The sequence below is a fragment of the Sitophilus oryzae genome, unplaced genomic scaffold (assembly GCF_002938485.1).
Source record: "Sitophilus oryzae breed Bouriz unplaced genomic scaffold, Soryzae_2.0 scaffold_557_pilon_pilon, whole genome shotgun sequence".
NCBI classification, from domain to species: Eukaryota; Metazoa; Arthropoda; class Insecta; order Coleoptera; family Curculionidae; genus Sitophilus; species Sitophilus oryzae.
Window position 1 is genome coordinate 195,834 of NW_022147148.1, and position 16,707 is coordinate 212,540.

The window sequence follows — 16,707 nt, forward strand, 5'->3', positions numbered from 1 at the left end:
GGGTACATACATTATTTAAAAATCTAATAAATTGAGAATACAAATACAAATTTCCCAGTATCGAGAGGACAAAATTGTCAACTAACTACTAAAAACTGAAACTACTGAAACAATTTTGTCTACTAACAAAAATAATTTTTTATCTTAAAAAGAGTTTATTTTCCTTCATAGTTACAAACAGAAATAAAAAATAAATTAATTTAAATAACCGCGGAATTATGATTAAAAAGAAGACGTCAAGTTACTTTAAAAACGCCGAATGAAAGATATTCACCATAAAATATTTTCAATATTTTAGTATTTGCTGAATATATTTGAAATAGATGTAATTTTAATTATAATAACTGAACATCCTTATATTATTCCACTTTTAACCGGTGATAACTAACCCCATGTATGTAAAATCCACACATTTTATTGGAAGTCTTGTTTATTTTTAATATACAATGTGGTCTGTATTCCGCAAAACTTCGGCAGCCATATTCTGCAGATAAAAATAAGTAAAAAATTTCGTATAAATCTTTGAATAAGAAGGTATAAATGTATGTTCAAAAATGCTTGGTTGGAAATACAGGGTGTACAAGTTTCATTTTTATTTCGATTTTTTCCAAATAATTTATGAAGTAACGTCAATATTTGAATGAAAATTGGTGTTTGGGAGTTTTTTGACGGGAATTTTGACTCCTATTTGGAGGTGGCGCCACCTAAATGTGTTTTAACTGTTTTGAAGAGTAATAACTTTTCTCGTCCGTACCTGTATAGAACTACTGAGTGAAAAAATATTCATTTTCGTGATTTTTTACGTAAAAAATGTCTCTTGGTAAACATCGGTTCGAGCAACCGTTCTCAATATATTTAGATTGGAAATAGAAAATACCTGTCATTATTGACAAAAAATAAACATGTTGACTAGATAGTTATTTGACTTAGTAATGATACCCCATTTGGGAACTTTTCTAAAAACTCATCTAAAAAGTTTTATAAGCTTGAATAACAAATTATATAACAAATTAGACCTTCTGAAGATATCAAAATATTTATTTATTCATTTTTATTTTTAGACCTTTTACAAATTTTTATTTTTAGACAAATTATACTTCCTTTATTATTTTGCTATTTAAATCCGTGTAGGCATCTAGATGTGCGATTTTCTCCGATAGTAGCAGCACCAAGCGGAGAATGCACCAAGCCTCTACTAAATATCAAAACTTTTCCTCGTAAAACTTTTCCAATTTGTTTGTCCGAATTACATTCCTGCTATATTTATCGTATATTGACATTTGTTATGATTTATGATATACTCAAATAATAAAATAAACTGCACTCCTTAATTAAATGGGTACCAATCCGTACGAACTCTGCGTTGAAGATCTTTTTTGAAGCTTCTTTTATAAAAACTATCAATATTGGTGCTCATGGTACAAAGAATACAAGGTATGATATTGCGCAGGTTGGTCGCTACGTCACAGGTGATAACAGGCGCTATTGGTCAGCACGCTCCGCGCGCCAGTTCAAATCGTCAAGATATTGTTATAAACCTGTTTTTTTGTTTATATCCCGTCATTGAATTATCGCTAAGCAAGTTACTGTGGAGCAGTGCGTAAGGAGTCGGGCTAGGAAGCGAGAGACCGGAGTTCGAATCTCGGCCGGGACATAACTTTTTATTTATTTTTTAAATACTGTTGTATTATTATTATATTATTAGTTTATTTTTGTGGTATAAAAAAAAAGAACTATTTATTCTGTTATTTTTAATCTCCGGTATTAATATAAATTGATTGTTGGTACAATACCTCATTTAATATAAAATAATATTCTACTTTTGAAATGTATCGGGCCCAATTGTACCTAAAAGTAATATATTTTTAATGATATACCATATTGTAAACTATTTAATATTTCAGTCACTTAAAAAGTTAATTTGCATTGAATAATTGCCTACCATTAAAGGAAATTTGAGCTATATAATCCTTGATGGGCATATTCTGGGTATGCAAATACTTTCTCTAAATTTTGGGTTTCGTTCAACCGATTTATTCTCAAAACCTGAAACATCTACATATAAAAAGAAGCAGAGGTCACTAATTATAATAAACTTCACCCTTGGAATTACTTCCACTAATTATAATAAACTTCACCCTTGGAATTACTTCTATCACAATTACAATACATTTATCTGAATTGGCATTTTCTACTTTTCGATGGGAAACAATAAAATTCCCAACATTTTTTAAATGATGTAACAATTCCTCTTGTGGTTACTTTTCCATATATTATATCCTCATCTCTGTCCTTATGTGAAATCAGAGGCAATTAACATGAAAATTATTTACCATAAACATCGCAAACTAAAAACCTAATAAAAAATTTTATAGGTACCAAATATAGAAATAAATTTAGTATTCTTACCTATTATGGTCCAAAGTCCAAATCCATGTTAATAGATAATTATTATTTTTAAATATATTTTTTTGGAACTTCTGGTTTTAGTAATTATTAAATTAAACGAACTAAAAAGTCTTAAAAATAAACAATTCTTAACCATAACCCCAAAAAAATGCTGATCTCCTGTCAACTTTCTTTATTTTTTATTTATTCCTCATTTTCCTAGTGACGTCACAGGTGGTATGCGCGAACTGAACGAAATTGGAGCCGCTATCGATCATACCTTGTATTCTTTGTACCATGATTGGTGCTTTTACGCATATTATCCTCAAACATGGGCCAAAAAAACGCCAAGCTACTATAACGATCGATGATAACTCTAGCGATTTTTATAAGAATGTTTTTCTTCTAATAATTGAAATTACATTTTAATGTTTTAATTGTTTTACATTTTTAATTTAGTACAATGGAGTATGATTTAAATATAGCCACTTTTCATTCCCATTATAGAATAATTAAATCAAACTGTAAATATAGTAATCTAATCTTTATGTGACAGTTTTCAAGGCATTTCAAAAGTTTTCAAATGTACTATGTCACGCCATAGATATAGTCTATAAAATGAATAACTTTGAATTTTGACCGTTATTTTTTACCAACATGGCAAATATAAAATCCCTCTATCCAAAAAGTTACTGATATTCTTTAAAATGAGTGCCGGAGCGAATCAGATAGGTAACTCTTTTTACTTTCGTGAAATAGAAAAGGAAAATAACAAAACAAGTTACAGTTCAATGCGAAACTTATGCGAAATGTCATAATTGACAAAAGTAAAATGTCATCAGCCCTTTCACATTTCTAAATATCAGACCAATGCCGGCTCTAATAGAACAGCCTCGGAGCGAGATTTATGACGTCACGCTGGTTAGATACAACGGATTAATAAATATGTTGTAGAATACATGGAAAACATAATTATTCCTCGTATTTTTGGTTTGTACTTTAAAACTGATATAGTTTACATGAAATATACATAATATACAGTTAATAAATACAATATATATATATACCTATTTATAGTAATAAATACTTTGGCAAATAAACTATGAACCATACAAATGCAGCAAATATTTTACAATATAGCTACAAATAATGAATAGGTAGATAAGATAATGGGTAAAATGTAAAATATATTTTAGATTTTGGGGTTTGAAAATCGATCTAATTTAATAAAAAACATTCAATATCTACTAATTGTGATGTATTATTATTTGCATTCACAATATTTATATGTATATTTTGCAAGCATTAATGTTCGAAAAATTATATTTGCAAATAATACAACATCATAGAAAAAAAGGCGTCAGCGATGGCTATGAAATAAAGATCGCTGTCATTTTATATGTAAAATTATTCTAAAATTTTTGATTTTCTTGGGATTTAGGTTCGGGAAAAGCACTGATTAAATTTTCATTTGGTTTTTCATTATTTTTTTTGGTTTAAAAAAAACGTTATAGCCTAAAATATATAAAATAAATAAAAAAAATAAACGTTTATAGCCTTCATCAGTGTTGTGTCATATGAAAAAAATAGTGTCGATTATAATCCAAAAAATTACATATACGAGGAATAATAATTATGTTTTCCATGTATTCTACAACATAATTAATCCGTAGTATCTGACTAGGGTGACGTCATACATCTCGCTCAGAGGCTGTTCTATTAGAGACGGCATTGCATCAGCATGGCCGCAAGTTGCTAATCTAATAAAATTTACACTAGAAAAACCCGCGGGAACTGTCAAATTCAAAGTTATTCGTTTCACAGACTATATATTCGCTTTTCTTATATGCTATGTAACAAGTCGAATTCTGAGCTCTATAGAAGATCTGTTTATAAAAGAAAACACCGTATATTAATTAAACACATAAATTGTTTTAAAACTATCGGCATTGGTGCTCTGGGCTCTGGGCCCCCGCATCGCCCGCATGATTACGGTAACAGGTGCGGCAAATAAATTGGAGGTACTCAAAATCAAGCGAAGGCGACTATTAGGGTTCAGAACCGGGGAAATCTTGAAACATCAAAGAACCGGGACTCGAAATTATTAATTCCCGGTTCTTTCGGCACTTTCGAGACTCGGTAATAATAATTAAAAACATTTTTTGTTATGTGCGAAATACTTTTGATACTTTCTAGCGGTCGAAATCAAACTCTTCTAAATAAGTAGTGATGCTATCTCTTACTCTTCTTGCTTCTGAAGTTATTTTGAAGTTTCTATAATGTTTATTAGCAATTATTGAAGTTTAAATATGTTATTTTATTATTTAGTATAATATTGCTAAATGTATTAGGTATATTTTTTTGTGATATGTATTTATAGGCATTTGCATCTTTAATTGAAAATGTTTTTTTTTAATTTAGTTAAGTTGGTCTCGAGGTTGGTTGATGTTGTTTGATGTAATTTTTAAGCTACCTATGTGTTTTCTTTTTTTTTCGCTTGTGTTCATGTTTACTTTCTCATGACTTAATAATTTGATATTATTTTCATCTCAATTTTTTATCGGTTTTACTTTTGAGAACCATCCCTTGCTTACTCATTGACGAACTCCACAATCATTGAACGAAAATATTTTAGTACTGTTCGGCTAACTCTAATTAATACTACCAATTAGGTTTCATTAGGGTTCAGATCTTTTTGGCCATCACAGAATTTTGTTACGTGAAAAAGTCCTTTGATACTTTCTAGGGATCGAAATCTTCTAAATACGTAATGATGCTATTTCTTATTGTTCTTGCTTCTTTTCTCTTTTGAAGTTCCAATAATATTTATTATGTTATGTTTTAATAGATATTTGCTTTTTTCAATATTTTAGGGCTTTCGACTCAAATTCACTTAAGTTGGTTTATGTTGCTTGATGTGAAATTTAAGTTACCTATACTTTTTTCTTTACTTGTGTTCTTGTTAATTTTTTCATTATTGATTACTTAATAATTTGATATTATCACAGATTATACAGATTATAATCTTTGTTTTTTCTTTATTGTTTTTCGTGGTTCCAATTTTCGGAATCGGGCACTAATTAGGTTACTAGTTTGCGCACATAGCACGCCCACTTATGGCCTGTAAAATCGTGCATAGCGCCTGACCGGCACAGTAGAGATATATCGGAAAATTAATAAAAATTGCTTAAATGGGCATGTGCGGGTACTTGACAACCGGGGCCGGCGGGCGAGAGCTTTTATTTTAGGTTTAGGTTATGTTTGAATTGTTTTGAATTATTACTTTAGTTTTATTAGGTAATTTGATATTTAAGTAGCTGGGATTAGTTTTAATTAAATAAATATGGCCCAAAATATGGATTCCACGTCTTCCAATATTAAAGAACCTATAAAGAGGCTTAGGTTTACAGCTTACAGCAGATGACGACTTAGCCCTTCTAAGAGAATTTGTTGCTTGTTGCCCTAAACCCACTGGCAGATGTTGAACAATAAAGCACTGGAAATAAGCACTTTAGCCCTTTAGTTTTAAAATACCTAGTAAACAAAACAATTTCAAAGTTTTAAATTCAAAGTTAGGTTAAGTTTGAATAGCGGACGCGACGCGAACAGAATTCTTTCCGATCCGATAATTATAAATGAAGAGGGTTAAAACCACCTCACGTAAAGGAAATAACACCTGGCTTTATTATCGTCTATGCACGCTATTCGGTTTAGCGATATCTCTCTATTACGCTGTTTATTGTTATTTTACGCGAATTTATTTTTGCGCACTGGAAATTTTACTCGTTTGCACATCGTCATAAAAAAACATTTTCGTACCACGAATTAGGGACAAGATTTTTATCTGTATACTTATAGGATACCTAATCTGTGATATTATTTTCATTGAAAATCTAAATTTTTTATCCATTTTACTTTGAAAAACCACCCTTTACTTGTTGGTTGATGAACTGCACCACCATTGAATAAAAATTAGTCAGTACTTAAAGTACCGAAGAAACAGCGAAATCCCGTCTCCTATAAGAGGCGCGGTACCGAAATTTCCTGTTCCGAAAAACAGCTCCGGTTCCGGAAACTCTAGTGACTACTCCATTCGCCCAACGTACGGAGTAATAAAACTTTTCATTTTCACCCCGTTTACCCCAATTGGTCATTTTTCGAAGATAATCGGACCGTTTTACACTGTATCCGCTTATCTTTCACTATGCCCGCTTATCTTTCGAAAGCTGACCACTAGGAGCAAAACGGACGAAAAAGAAAAGTTTTATTTTTCTTTGCATATTTAGCTACTGAATAAGCTGAGCTATTACGCTAAATTGTTTACATTAATATGTTCCTTGTACAGGGTAAAACAATCTCTAAGATTACAGAATCTTTAGTCTCTCCAGCAAAGGAATATGTGATTTCGACAGGCATACATAAAAATGAGGTAGAATATATAAAATCTAATCAGGTTATAGAAAATATTGTTTATTTATCATTTGAATATCTAGATGAAGAATCTACAGTTAAATTAGCTAAAATATATTAAGTGAGAGATGGTATATCGACAGACAATTAACTTTCGTAAAATTGACCGAAAAAACTATTCTTGAATTAACAAACATCTATCACTGTCATACAGGATGTTTCAAAAAACATGTGCCGTTTCTCGTGGGGAGATTCCTCACGTAAAAATAAGATTTATTTTTTATATCAACATAGGTCCGATTCTGCTTTATTTGGTAGCTACAGGAGGTTAGAGTTTTAGTTTTTTCCCAAGTACTTTCGAAGCGATTCGAATGAAATTTTGACAGTAAAAGTTATTATAAGTTCGACATATTTTATCGCTAACGGGACGTGTATATGGGTTATCATTGGATCTTTCTCTTGTTTTGCCGTTAAATGCTGATTAAAAGTTGTCTCTTGATATTTTGTAGATTTCAACCTTTTGATGGGATAAACGCAATTTTATTAGTTTGCCTTAATTTAAGTCTAATAGGAACCTTTAAAAAATAATATCATTAACTTGCGACACTGTTAAATAAGTAGTGTGTAAGTGACCGATTCCCTATCAAACAAATATGAAAAAAAGGTCCTATAAACATGGGTATGGAAATGCATAGTTTTAAACTTTTTAAGTTAGGTCTTTTGTAATTATCTTAAATACCATTATAATTTTCATTTGAATGGATTAATAGTAAGTGAATAACTAATATGGCTAATACTAATAAGATTTAATGATAAATTAGATAAAATAAATAATTTAATAATTTTATTTTTATTTTATTAATTGTGATTAATAAAATTGCGTTTATCTTATCAACGAGATCGAAATCGACAAAATATCAAGATACACCTTTTAATTGGCATTAAACGGCCTATATAATTTTGATCCAGAGATAACCCACATGCACGTCCCTGACGAATCTGTTGACACTTTTTTAGCATAAAAATATGTATGTAACGCTTATAGTAAGTTTTACCCTCAAAATTTCATTCGAATCACGAAAAGCACTTGTAAGAAAATTATAATAAACCGAAAAAAAAAATGGAGACTTGTAGCTATGAAACAGCCCCTTGCAGCTACGAAACAAAGCAGAATCGGACCTATAAACGGACAAAATAAATCTTATTTTTTCGTCAGAAATTTCCCCACGAGAGATGGCACATGTTTTTTGAAATACCTTGTACGAGTATATTCTCTGATTGGACAGACTTTTCAAATAGCTTATACCGGGTGCGTGTCAAAAGAGGCTCGCCCCTATAACTTTTTTATTTTATCAGATAAAATAACGAGATTTGGTACGTTAGTAAGTATATGACATAAATTAGTCTTGATTGACATATTCAATTGTTTTCTGTCACTTCCTGTTTCACCGGAAATGACTACAACTTTTGATTTTTAAATGGTACCATCGGTGTTTTATTACTTCATTCGATCGAAAATGACACTCTGAATAGAATGACATATCATATGTCAACTTTTGACATTTTCGAATATGGTTTATTTGAAATTCTAACATGCGATTCATAACGACAATTTGACTCGAAATACCAAGTGTGTAATAACAAATTATTCGTAAAAAAATGCTTTTTCCAAATATGCTAATGAGCCACCCTCGTTCTATTTGAAAAAATTGAGATATGATTATAAATACGATTTGGGCATCTTTTAACCGGCCAGGATAAGACACGAATAACATTAGACGATTAAATATATTTTTCCAAGGCTCCTTGATTAAAAAATAGTGTTTTTAACACAGCCATAGCACTCTAGATTGACATTTAAAATTTAATTTTGTTTTAAGCAAAAATGTCAAAAGTTGACATATGATATGTCATTCTATTCAGAATGTCATTTTCTATCGAATAAAGTAAAAAAATACCGAGGGTGCCATTTAAAAACCAGAAGTTGTAGTCATTTCCGGTGAAACAGGAAGTGGCCGAAAGGAATTGAATACTCCAATCAATCCCAATTTATGTCATATATTAACGTACCAAATCTCGTTTTTTATCTGATAAATTAAAAATGTTATAGGGGTGAGCCACTTTTGAGACGCTCCCGGTATACCTATATTAGGAATAAAACCAATATCTCACAGGACTTTTTCAATTTCGTTAGTCAGTAGTTCAATAGAATTATATTCTTATATAACCTTTATCGATATTGACATTCGTTACGATTTATGATACCCACATTAAAATAAAATAAACCGCGCTCCTCAATTAAAATTGTACCAATCCGTACGCTGCCTGCTTCGCTCGCATCGCGACGTACATCCCTGCGCTCCCCTACAATTACGCTCAATGATAATAATAACAGCAACAATAATAATAATTCGAGCCTCGTCGTTTATCTCTGAAAATAATATAATTTATTTCACCCATTCATAAGTCTCCGCAGTGTTTTAGCAGACAGTCAGAGCTGTACCGACCTTGTCTTGATCGCATCGAGGATCGCATATACGCGCGGGCTAGACAGTTTTTAGTCGGAGGTTTTCTCACACAGTTTTTTTTTTCTGTTCACAACCAGCGACCACAGGCGACAGCGTAGAACACGCTGCTTCTACGACAATATTAACAATAATAATAATGGAAAACGGCGATCAGACGTTCCAACACATTGCAGTTACGATAAGCGAGAACGATATCGAAAATGGTGCGTACAAGGTGTTGCAAGAAATCAGACCGTACTGGCAGCCTTCTAGAGTTAAATTCAAGGTGAGTACCCTGTTTTTTGAATAATATATTGGCTAGGAGTAACTTATTAAACCAGAAACCAATTCGAACGTTTAAAATGAATAGCTTCATTGATATAATTATTCATACTAGCTTGTAATTGGGTTCTGTTTTCGAATTGACAAATAAATATGAAGGGTGAGGGGAGAAATCGACGATGTCCATGTTATGGAATTTTTAAGTACCTAATCAACTTAATTTGTTGAGAATACCAAGCCCCAAACACATATTACATTGTCATTGAGTAACAGATGATGTCCAAATAAAGGTCGATCTCGCTATACCTTCCGTTTCCATTCCATATTCGTTCCGTATTTTTGATTGTATTCACGCTATACGTTGCTTCCGTTCCGAATCAGTTCCATACTTTTTATTGTACAATTTCTACGAAAGTTTTATTCTAAAAATTTGTATCTTTTGAAAAAGGTAATAGGTTTAATTAAGAGATGAAAGAATAAATAAATATCAGAAAAATGTTAACAGAGCTGGTCCAAAAACCACGGATAGTGTGCATTGTCCTATTCATTTACATGATATCATATTTTATGTAAACAGAAGGGAAACGGAAGGGAGCTGATATGGAAGGTATAGTGAGAATCAACCTTAACCAGGGTCGGACTGGGCCAGAGGGACCCGAGTAGAATAGTGAGATGGGGCCCGGATGGATTGTTTTTGCGTATTTTTTTGCCTTACGGTTTTGTCAATTTTTTCCTATTGATTAGTGTTTTAAATCAGGGAATTACCCGTAATGCAATGCAAATGTATGTAAATATTGTTAATCCAAAAAAAGTTTTGGGGGATAACCAGAATATTACCGTCACTTCTTCCTTCTTTCTGTTTCATTTCTACACTGAAAAAAAAATATGTAAAAAGAAAAAACTAAAACATTGTATTTTGGTTTTTTGTAAACCATTATATGACACACAGTTGTTCTATTAGCCACTTATCATTATACTTCCCCAACTTAGTTTACAATAGTGCCTAGTAACAGCAAATTTTGTCAAAAATATAGTTAGTAGAGCTACAATTTGTAATAATTATTTTTATTGAAATTGCAACGTAGCCCAGTCAAATTAGAGAAATCGGTGGAAAAAAATCCCACAGTTTTGAAAATGGTTTTAAATGATTTCTCTAGACTTGGGCTGGTATGTGTCAAAAGTCTCCGAAGATAGACGATGAGCTCGAGGAGAGGGGAGGGGGTAAGTGTCACTTTTATGACATTTTAGCTTATATCTCGGAAAATACGACACCTACGAAAAAATACCCTATACCGGGTGTTGCATCGTCGGACGGGACATAGGAAATCCCATGTAAATTTTAATGAGGTCAATTATTGTCTTCCCCTAATTATTTTAGAGAATAATTCTATTTAGGTTTATTGAAGAGCACTAAAACCCACATTTCAAAAGAATAACTTTAGATATTTTTGATTAGCTCGTTTACGAGTTATCGCCGATTTCTTTTTAAATATTTCTCCTTTCTTAAGGCCCTGTATTTACTTATGAGCACCAGTCAAGGTAAAAGATAACTGTCAAATGAAGTTGTGATTTCAGAAATTTACCTATTTAGTGCTTTATTATTATTGAAAACTCATTCCTACATCGGAAATCTTAAAGATGTATTTATAAATACAAATTAATATGAATTAAAGTAAAATAAAGTAATCAATTACAAGGTTAATTATAGTATTATTACAATACTCAATAACTCATTAATTTAGGTACTATTAAATGACAACTTCATTTGACAGTTATCTTTTACCTTGACTGGTGCTCATAAGTAAATACAGGGCCATAAGAAAGGAGAAATATTTAAAAAGAAATCGGCGATAACTCGTAAACGGGCTAATCAAAAATATCTACTTATTCTTTTCAACGTGGGTTTTAGTGCTCTTCAATAAACCTAAATAGAATTATTCTCTAAAATAATTAGGGAAGTCAATAATTGACCCCATTAAAATTTACATGGGATTTCCTATGTCCCGCTCGACGATGCAACACCCGGTATAGAAAATTGAAGCTCAGAAAATTCTTTACAAAATTGCCCGAATGCATTTTTTATAGGTCTAATCTTTCAAGAGTTACAGGGTTGACAAAATTAATACTCTCATATTGTATTTTCACATTTAAAATCCAATTAAAGTCTAAATTTAACCTTTCATATTAATAATAGTAATATTAAAGGGTTCTTATATTATCTTTCAAGTCTTCATTGCATCGTGACTTTTTGCCTTCCATTGGAGAGCACTAGTGCACACAGGACTTAAACTTAACAATAACTGCAAGTTAAAGATTAATGCTGCTTTACGGTAAAAAAGTATACCACAGCATGTAGCGCAGCTGCAAATATTACAGTAATACATGTTTGTATCTTTAACATGGTATTTGGCAATATTAAATCAGCGTTTTCTCCTAAGTCGGTTTGGTGGCATCCCCTTTCCCCCTACCCTTCATGTTATTTGTAAATAAAAGTATAATATAAATAAAAAGTGATAAATATAATCATACTGCTATGTAATCATATTTTGAGTTCAACTTTGCTATATTTTATATTTAGACATTTAGGAATTTCCACATACAAAAACAGAAAAATAAAAACAAGTGAATTCTATACCTTTCAGTAAGATCTATTGCTATACCTTTCCGGTAATATTGCCTCTGAATCAGAAAACTATATATGCAGATATTTATTTTTACTAAAATTGATTTAGAATCCAAAGAATCAATTTTTGATTGGTTGAAAATCAGTAATAAAACAAGATTTTTAATAAGTCAAAATTGAATAATGATTGGTATTGTTGTCAGTTTTCAAAGGTTGGAAGCAAAAATGTAGAAATATGGGTGTACCCATAGGGGATAACTTGCTCTACACACTTTGCTTCGCGGACGATCAGGTGATCATAGCACAAGATTACGATGACATAAATTATATGATACGTAAGCTTATAGAAGAATATCAGAAATGGGGACTCGAGATCAATACTAACAAAACAGAATATATGTGTATCGGAGGAGAACAACAAGATCTAATACTAGAAGAAGGGAAGAAAATTAAGTGCTGCACAAAATACAAATATTTGGGTATGCAAATCACAAATGATGGAATGTTGGATAAATTAAAGCAATTAAAGAACGAAACCAACTTGGAAGGAATGCTATCACGGTACTGAATGGGATACTGTGGGACAGAAGCATAAACAACAAGAACAAAACTCTAATATATGTATAATACCATCATCAAGAGTATAACCACGTACAGCTGTGAAGTGTGGCCAATTAAGGAAACAACAAAACGAATGCTGGAAGCTACAGAGATGGATTTTTGGAGAAGATCAGCAGGCAAATCAAGACTCGAGCATATAACTAATGAACGCATAAGAGAGATTATGGAAGTTAAACATACGATAGTGGACGACATAAAGAACAGTCAACTCATATGGTACGGACATGTCCAAAGAATGGCAGAAATAAGAATCCCAAAGCAAATTATAAACTGGAAACCTGCAGGAAGAAGAAAACCGGGAAGACCGAGAAGAAGTTGGCAGGAAAGGATTGACACGTTTATGGAGGAAAGATCTCTCGTAGACGGTGCATGGAGAGACAGACAGGCATGGAGAGATGGCATCGGAAGACGTAGAACGTTTTAAACTGATTAATATATATATATATATATATATATATATATATATATATATATATATATATATATATATATATATATATATATATATATATATATATATATATATATATATATATAATAAATTTTATATTAATAAATTAATTTTCTCGTTTGATTTCACACGTTCATCAAATCCTCAATGCATCATTTTGTTACTTGTACGTAAAGGGCTTTTGAAGATAAAATTGCGATATTTCACTAGCAAAGAGAAAATATTGATAATTTGGGATCATGGATCATACTAATTTCTAAATATTAATTATTTTAAATACTAAGTTCGATATGTCCAAATTTGGAAATAAAAATACATGTGGCATGATATTTAAGATAAGAAAACAATTACTTGAGGTGCTTAAGTCTGGCAACAATACCGATATCATTATACAATTTCGTACGCGTAGACACTACCTAATACCGAATTTTGCAAGTGCAACTTCTTAAGGAATTTTGAAGATATTTAAGCGTTTCCGTTCTTTTTACTAATTCTGTATATAAAGTCTTTCCAGAAGAGAAACGACGCGACGATTTAAACAAAAGATATCCAAAAAATGACAGACAATACAATCTACTTGAGAATACTGGCTGTCACTGACTGTGCTTCTCTGGTTAAATGGACTATAGTCTATAGAATATCCGAAAAAAAATTGTTATACAGAATGTATGGCCGGCCGTAGCTCCAGTGTTAGTGTGTCGATCTGCGGAGCGGAAGGTACTGGGTGCTGGGTTCGATCCCCAGCCAGTACGGTCGCTTTATTTATTTAAATAAAAATATTTATTTATCTAAATAGAGCGGCCAACGAGCCGCCATTTCAAGGAACCACTTTGAGTATATTTGCCTTGTACAGCTTCTCAAATAGTGCCGTTCGGATTCGGTAATAAACTGTAGGTCCCGTGTACTTGTGAAACACTGATGACACACATCACAACGTTTTAAACTGATTAATACATGCGAGAGGTTGCCGACGCTCTATATAGAGTATGGCACTGTAAGATACAGAATGTGCCCAACATTTCGCGACAAATCAACGAATTGATATTATTTGAAAGCTAGCACAACCTAGCGACCTAGCACAAAATATCGTAGCTATACAGGGTGAACTTAAATAAGTGCAAATATTCTCAGTGCTGCTGGTAGATCTCGATAAAAAAAACATATTTTTGCTTTACCATTTTTCAAGTAAGTGCAAAATAACCGAGATATTTTACTTTGAAAATTAAAAAAAAAGATTTTTCGCTTAAATTTTGAGAAAACGACTGGATGTTTCAACTAAAAATTAAAAAAAATTTAAAACTTAAAAAAAATGAAATTTGAAAATAAATCGCCAAAAAACCTCATAGACGTGTTTCTTAGGTCGAAATATACTGCCCCAAAAAATATTTGAACTTATTTAAGACTCACCCTGTATATTCTATGTCAGTAGGAAGTCTATAAAAATTGACAAAATTGGTATCTACCTACATAGATGCAAAATGGAGTTTTAAACATTTTTTTTATATTTTTAATTTTTGAAATTTTTCCATAGCAGTTGACATAAGACAAATTATGTGAATTATTTTCCTGTTCATTGTGAATGGATTCAGTAAAAACCTCGGTAAAACCCTATTTTATAATAATTCAATAATATTTTTCCCATTTGTAACAAACTTTTCCGAATATACCTACTGTGTACAGTCCATAGGAGGGTGAATTTTTTGTACTTATTTTCCCAGTCGGTGAGTATGAAATAGTTTTGTGCGGATGGTGACATAAAATGACAATTTGTGAATCTCTAAAATTTTCGGATTAAAAAAAATAAAAAAATATAAACAAGTCCACTTATTTTCCCAGTCATAAATATTTGATATTTATTAAAGCGAATCATTTTATTAATTAGAAATAACAATTTAGCACATCCCAAGTGGAGAAAAGTCAGTCTGGCTAAAAATTTGCGGATGCAAAAATTTGACAGATTTTTAAAAAATTCTGCTCTTATTTTCCCGGATTTGAAAATTTGTCTCATAATAAATAATACTATAATATCATAGAAAATACACGTCTGGCTGTCATTTACAATCACGAAAGCCCCAGAATTAAAAAAGAAAAGAAAAAAGAAAACCCCAATTTATCCAGATTTTTGCATGTGTATTTATTAAACAAGTTCGATATTGAATAAAAACTTTACGCGATTTTCACTAGTAATAGTTTTACTTTTTTAATAATTATCCCTCGTCTTCGACTCGGAATAACTTTCAAAATATTCATGAGCTCGAAAAAATTTCCGGATTTAATTTGACCTCGTGTGTTATTCGGTAAGAAAATTCCACACCAAATTGTGTTTGAAAATCAAATAACTAAAATGTATTTTTCGATTTTTGGTCGACTTGATTATTTAGTTACTATGGCAACTAAGTGACACCCAAACCTAAAAACTATTTCAGTTTTTAGGATCATCAAGTTTCGTGATCATCCTAGGTGTAGATTACAAACCTGCGATAATTCTTAATTTCTACTCTTTGTAGTTGCATTAAAATGGCAACCCAAAGCGTAACATAATATATTCTTCTATTTTATATCAATTTCGAGTAACTACAAGTGGGAGAAAGTTATAATTTTAACAAATTTAATGTGTTTTGCAGTTTCGGTAAGGGCTTCTCAGCCTACCCTATGAGATACTATTGATTTTTACTTGTAGTTACACGATAATGCAGTTTTTTAATGAAACATATTACATTCTTTGATTTTTTATTTACTCTGGGCTACTACAAGTGGTAGAAAACAAAAATTTTATTAGTTCTATAGATACATACATAAACAGATTCAGTTTGTCTTGTCACTAATGGATTCTTAGCTTATAAACTTGATTTCTACTGTTTGTAGTAGCTCAACAGTGCCATTTTAGGACCTAAAATATTATATTCTTTCATTTTATAGTTACTTGGGCTTACTACAAGTGTTAGAAAATCATAATTTAAAAGATTTTTCGGAGCGCTGCATGAACAGATTTACAGCGCGTTACAGTTTTGGCAGCAATTTAGACCTTTAAATTGTTGACTTCTACTCGTTGTAGTTGCACGAAAATACCATCTCAAGACACAACACAATATATTCTTTAATTTTACATAAGTTTTGAGTAACTACAAGTGGTAGAAAATTGCTTTTTTGCATTTTTATTAACTATTCATAAACGCTTTATCGGTATGGAATTCATAACCAGCGCGCAGCGTCAGCAAACGTCGATCATAAAAGGCTATGATCATCGTATTTTGACAGTTTAAAATATCAGAAAAAACTCACGTTTTGTTGTAATAGTGGTAATAAAGAATATTGTGCAGCTTGAAAAACCAACAAAATTCTTTGTTTTAAAAATGAATCGGTTTGAAAATCATACTTCATGCAAAATATGCGTGAAATTGTCTGATGTAATAATCAATCATCGT

The 16,707-nt window shown here is 31.4% G+C and overlaps 1 protein-coding gene across 2 annotated transcripts in view; it reads left to right on the forward strand.

Moving 5' to 3' along the window:
* The first annotated feature begins 9,125 nt into the window (after window positions 1-9,125).
* Window positions 9,126-16,707, forward strand: part of LOC115887249 (ethanolamine kinase) — a 52,337-nt gene continuing 44,755 nt past the window's right edge. Inside the window, exon 1 of one of the 2 annotated variants that reach the window (XM_030906625.1) lies at window positions 9,126-9,591. In XM_030906625.1, coding sequence (XP_030762485.1) covers window positions 9,527-9,591 — 65 coding nt within the window. In that variant the 5' untranslated portion in view covers window positions 9,126-9,526. The remainder of the gene's footprint in view (window positions 9,592-16,707) is intronic. The other variant, XM_030906624.1, reaches the window with a different exon arrangement.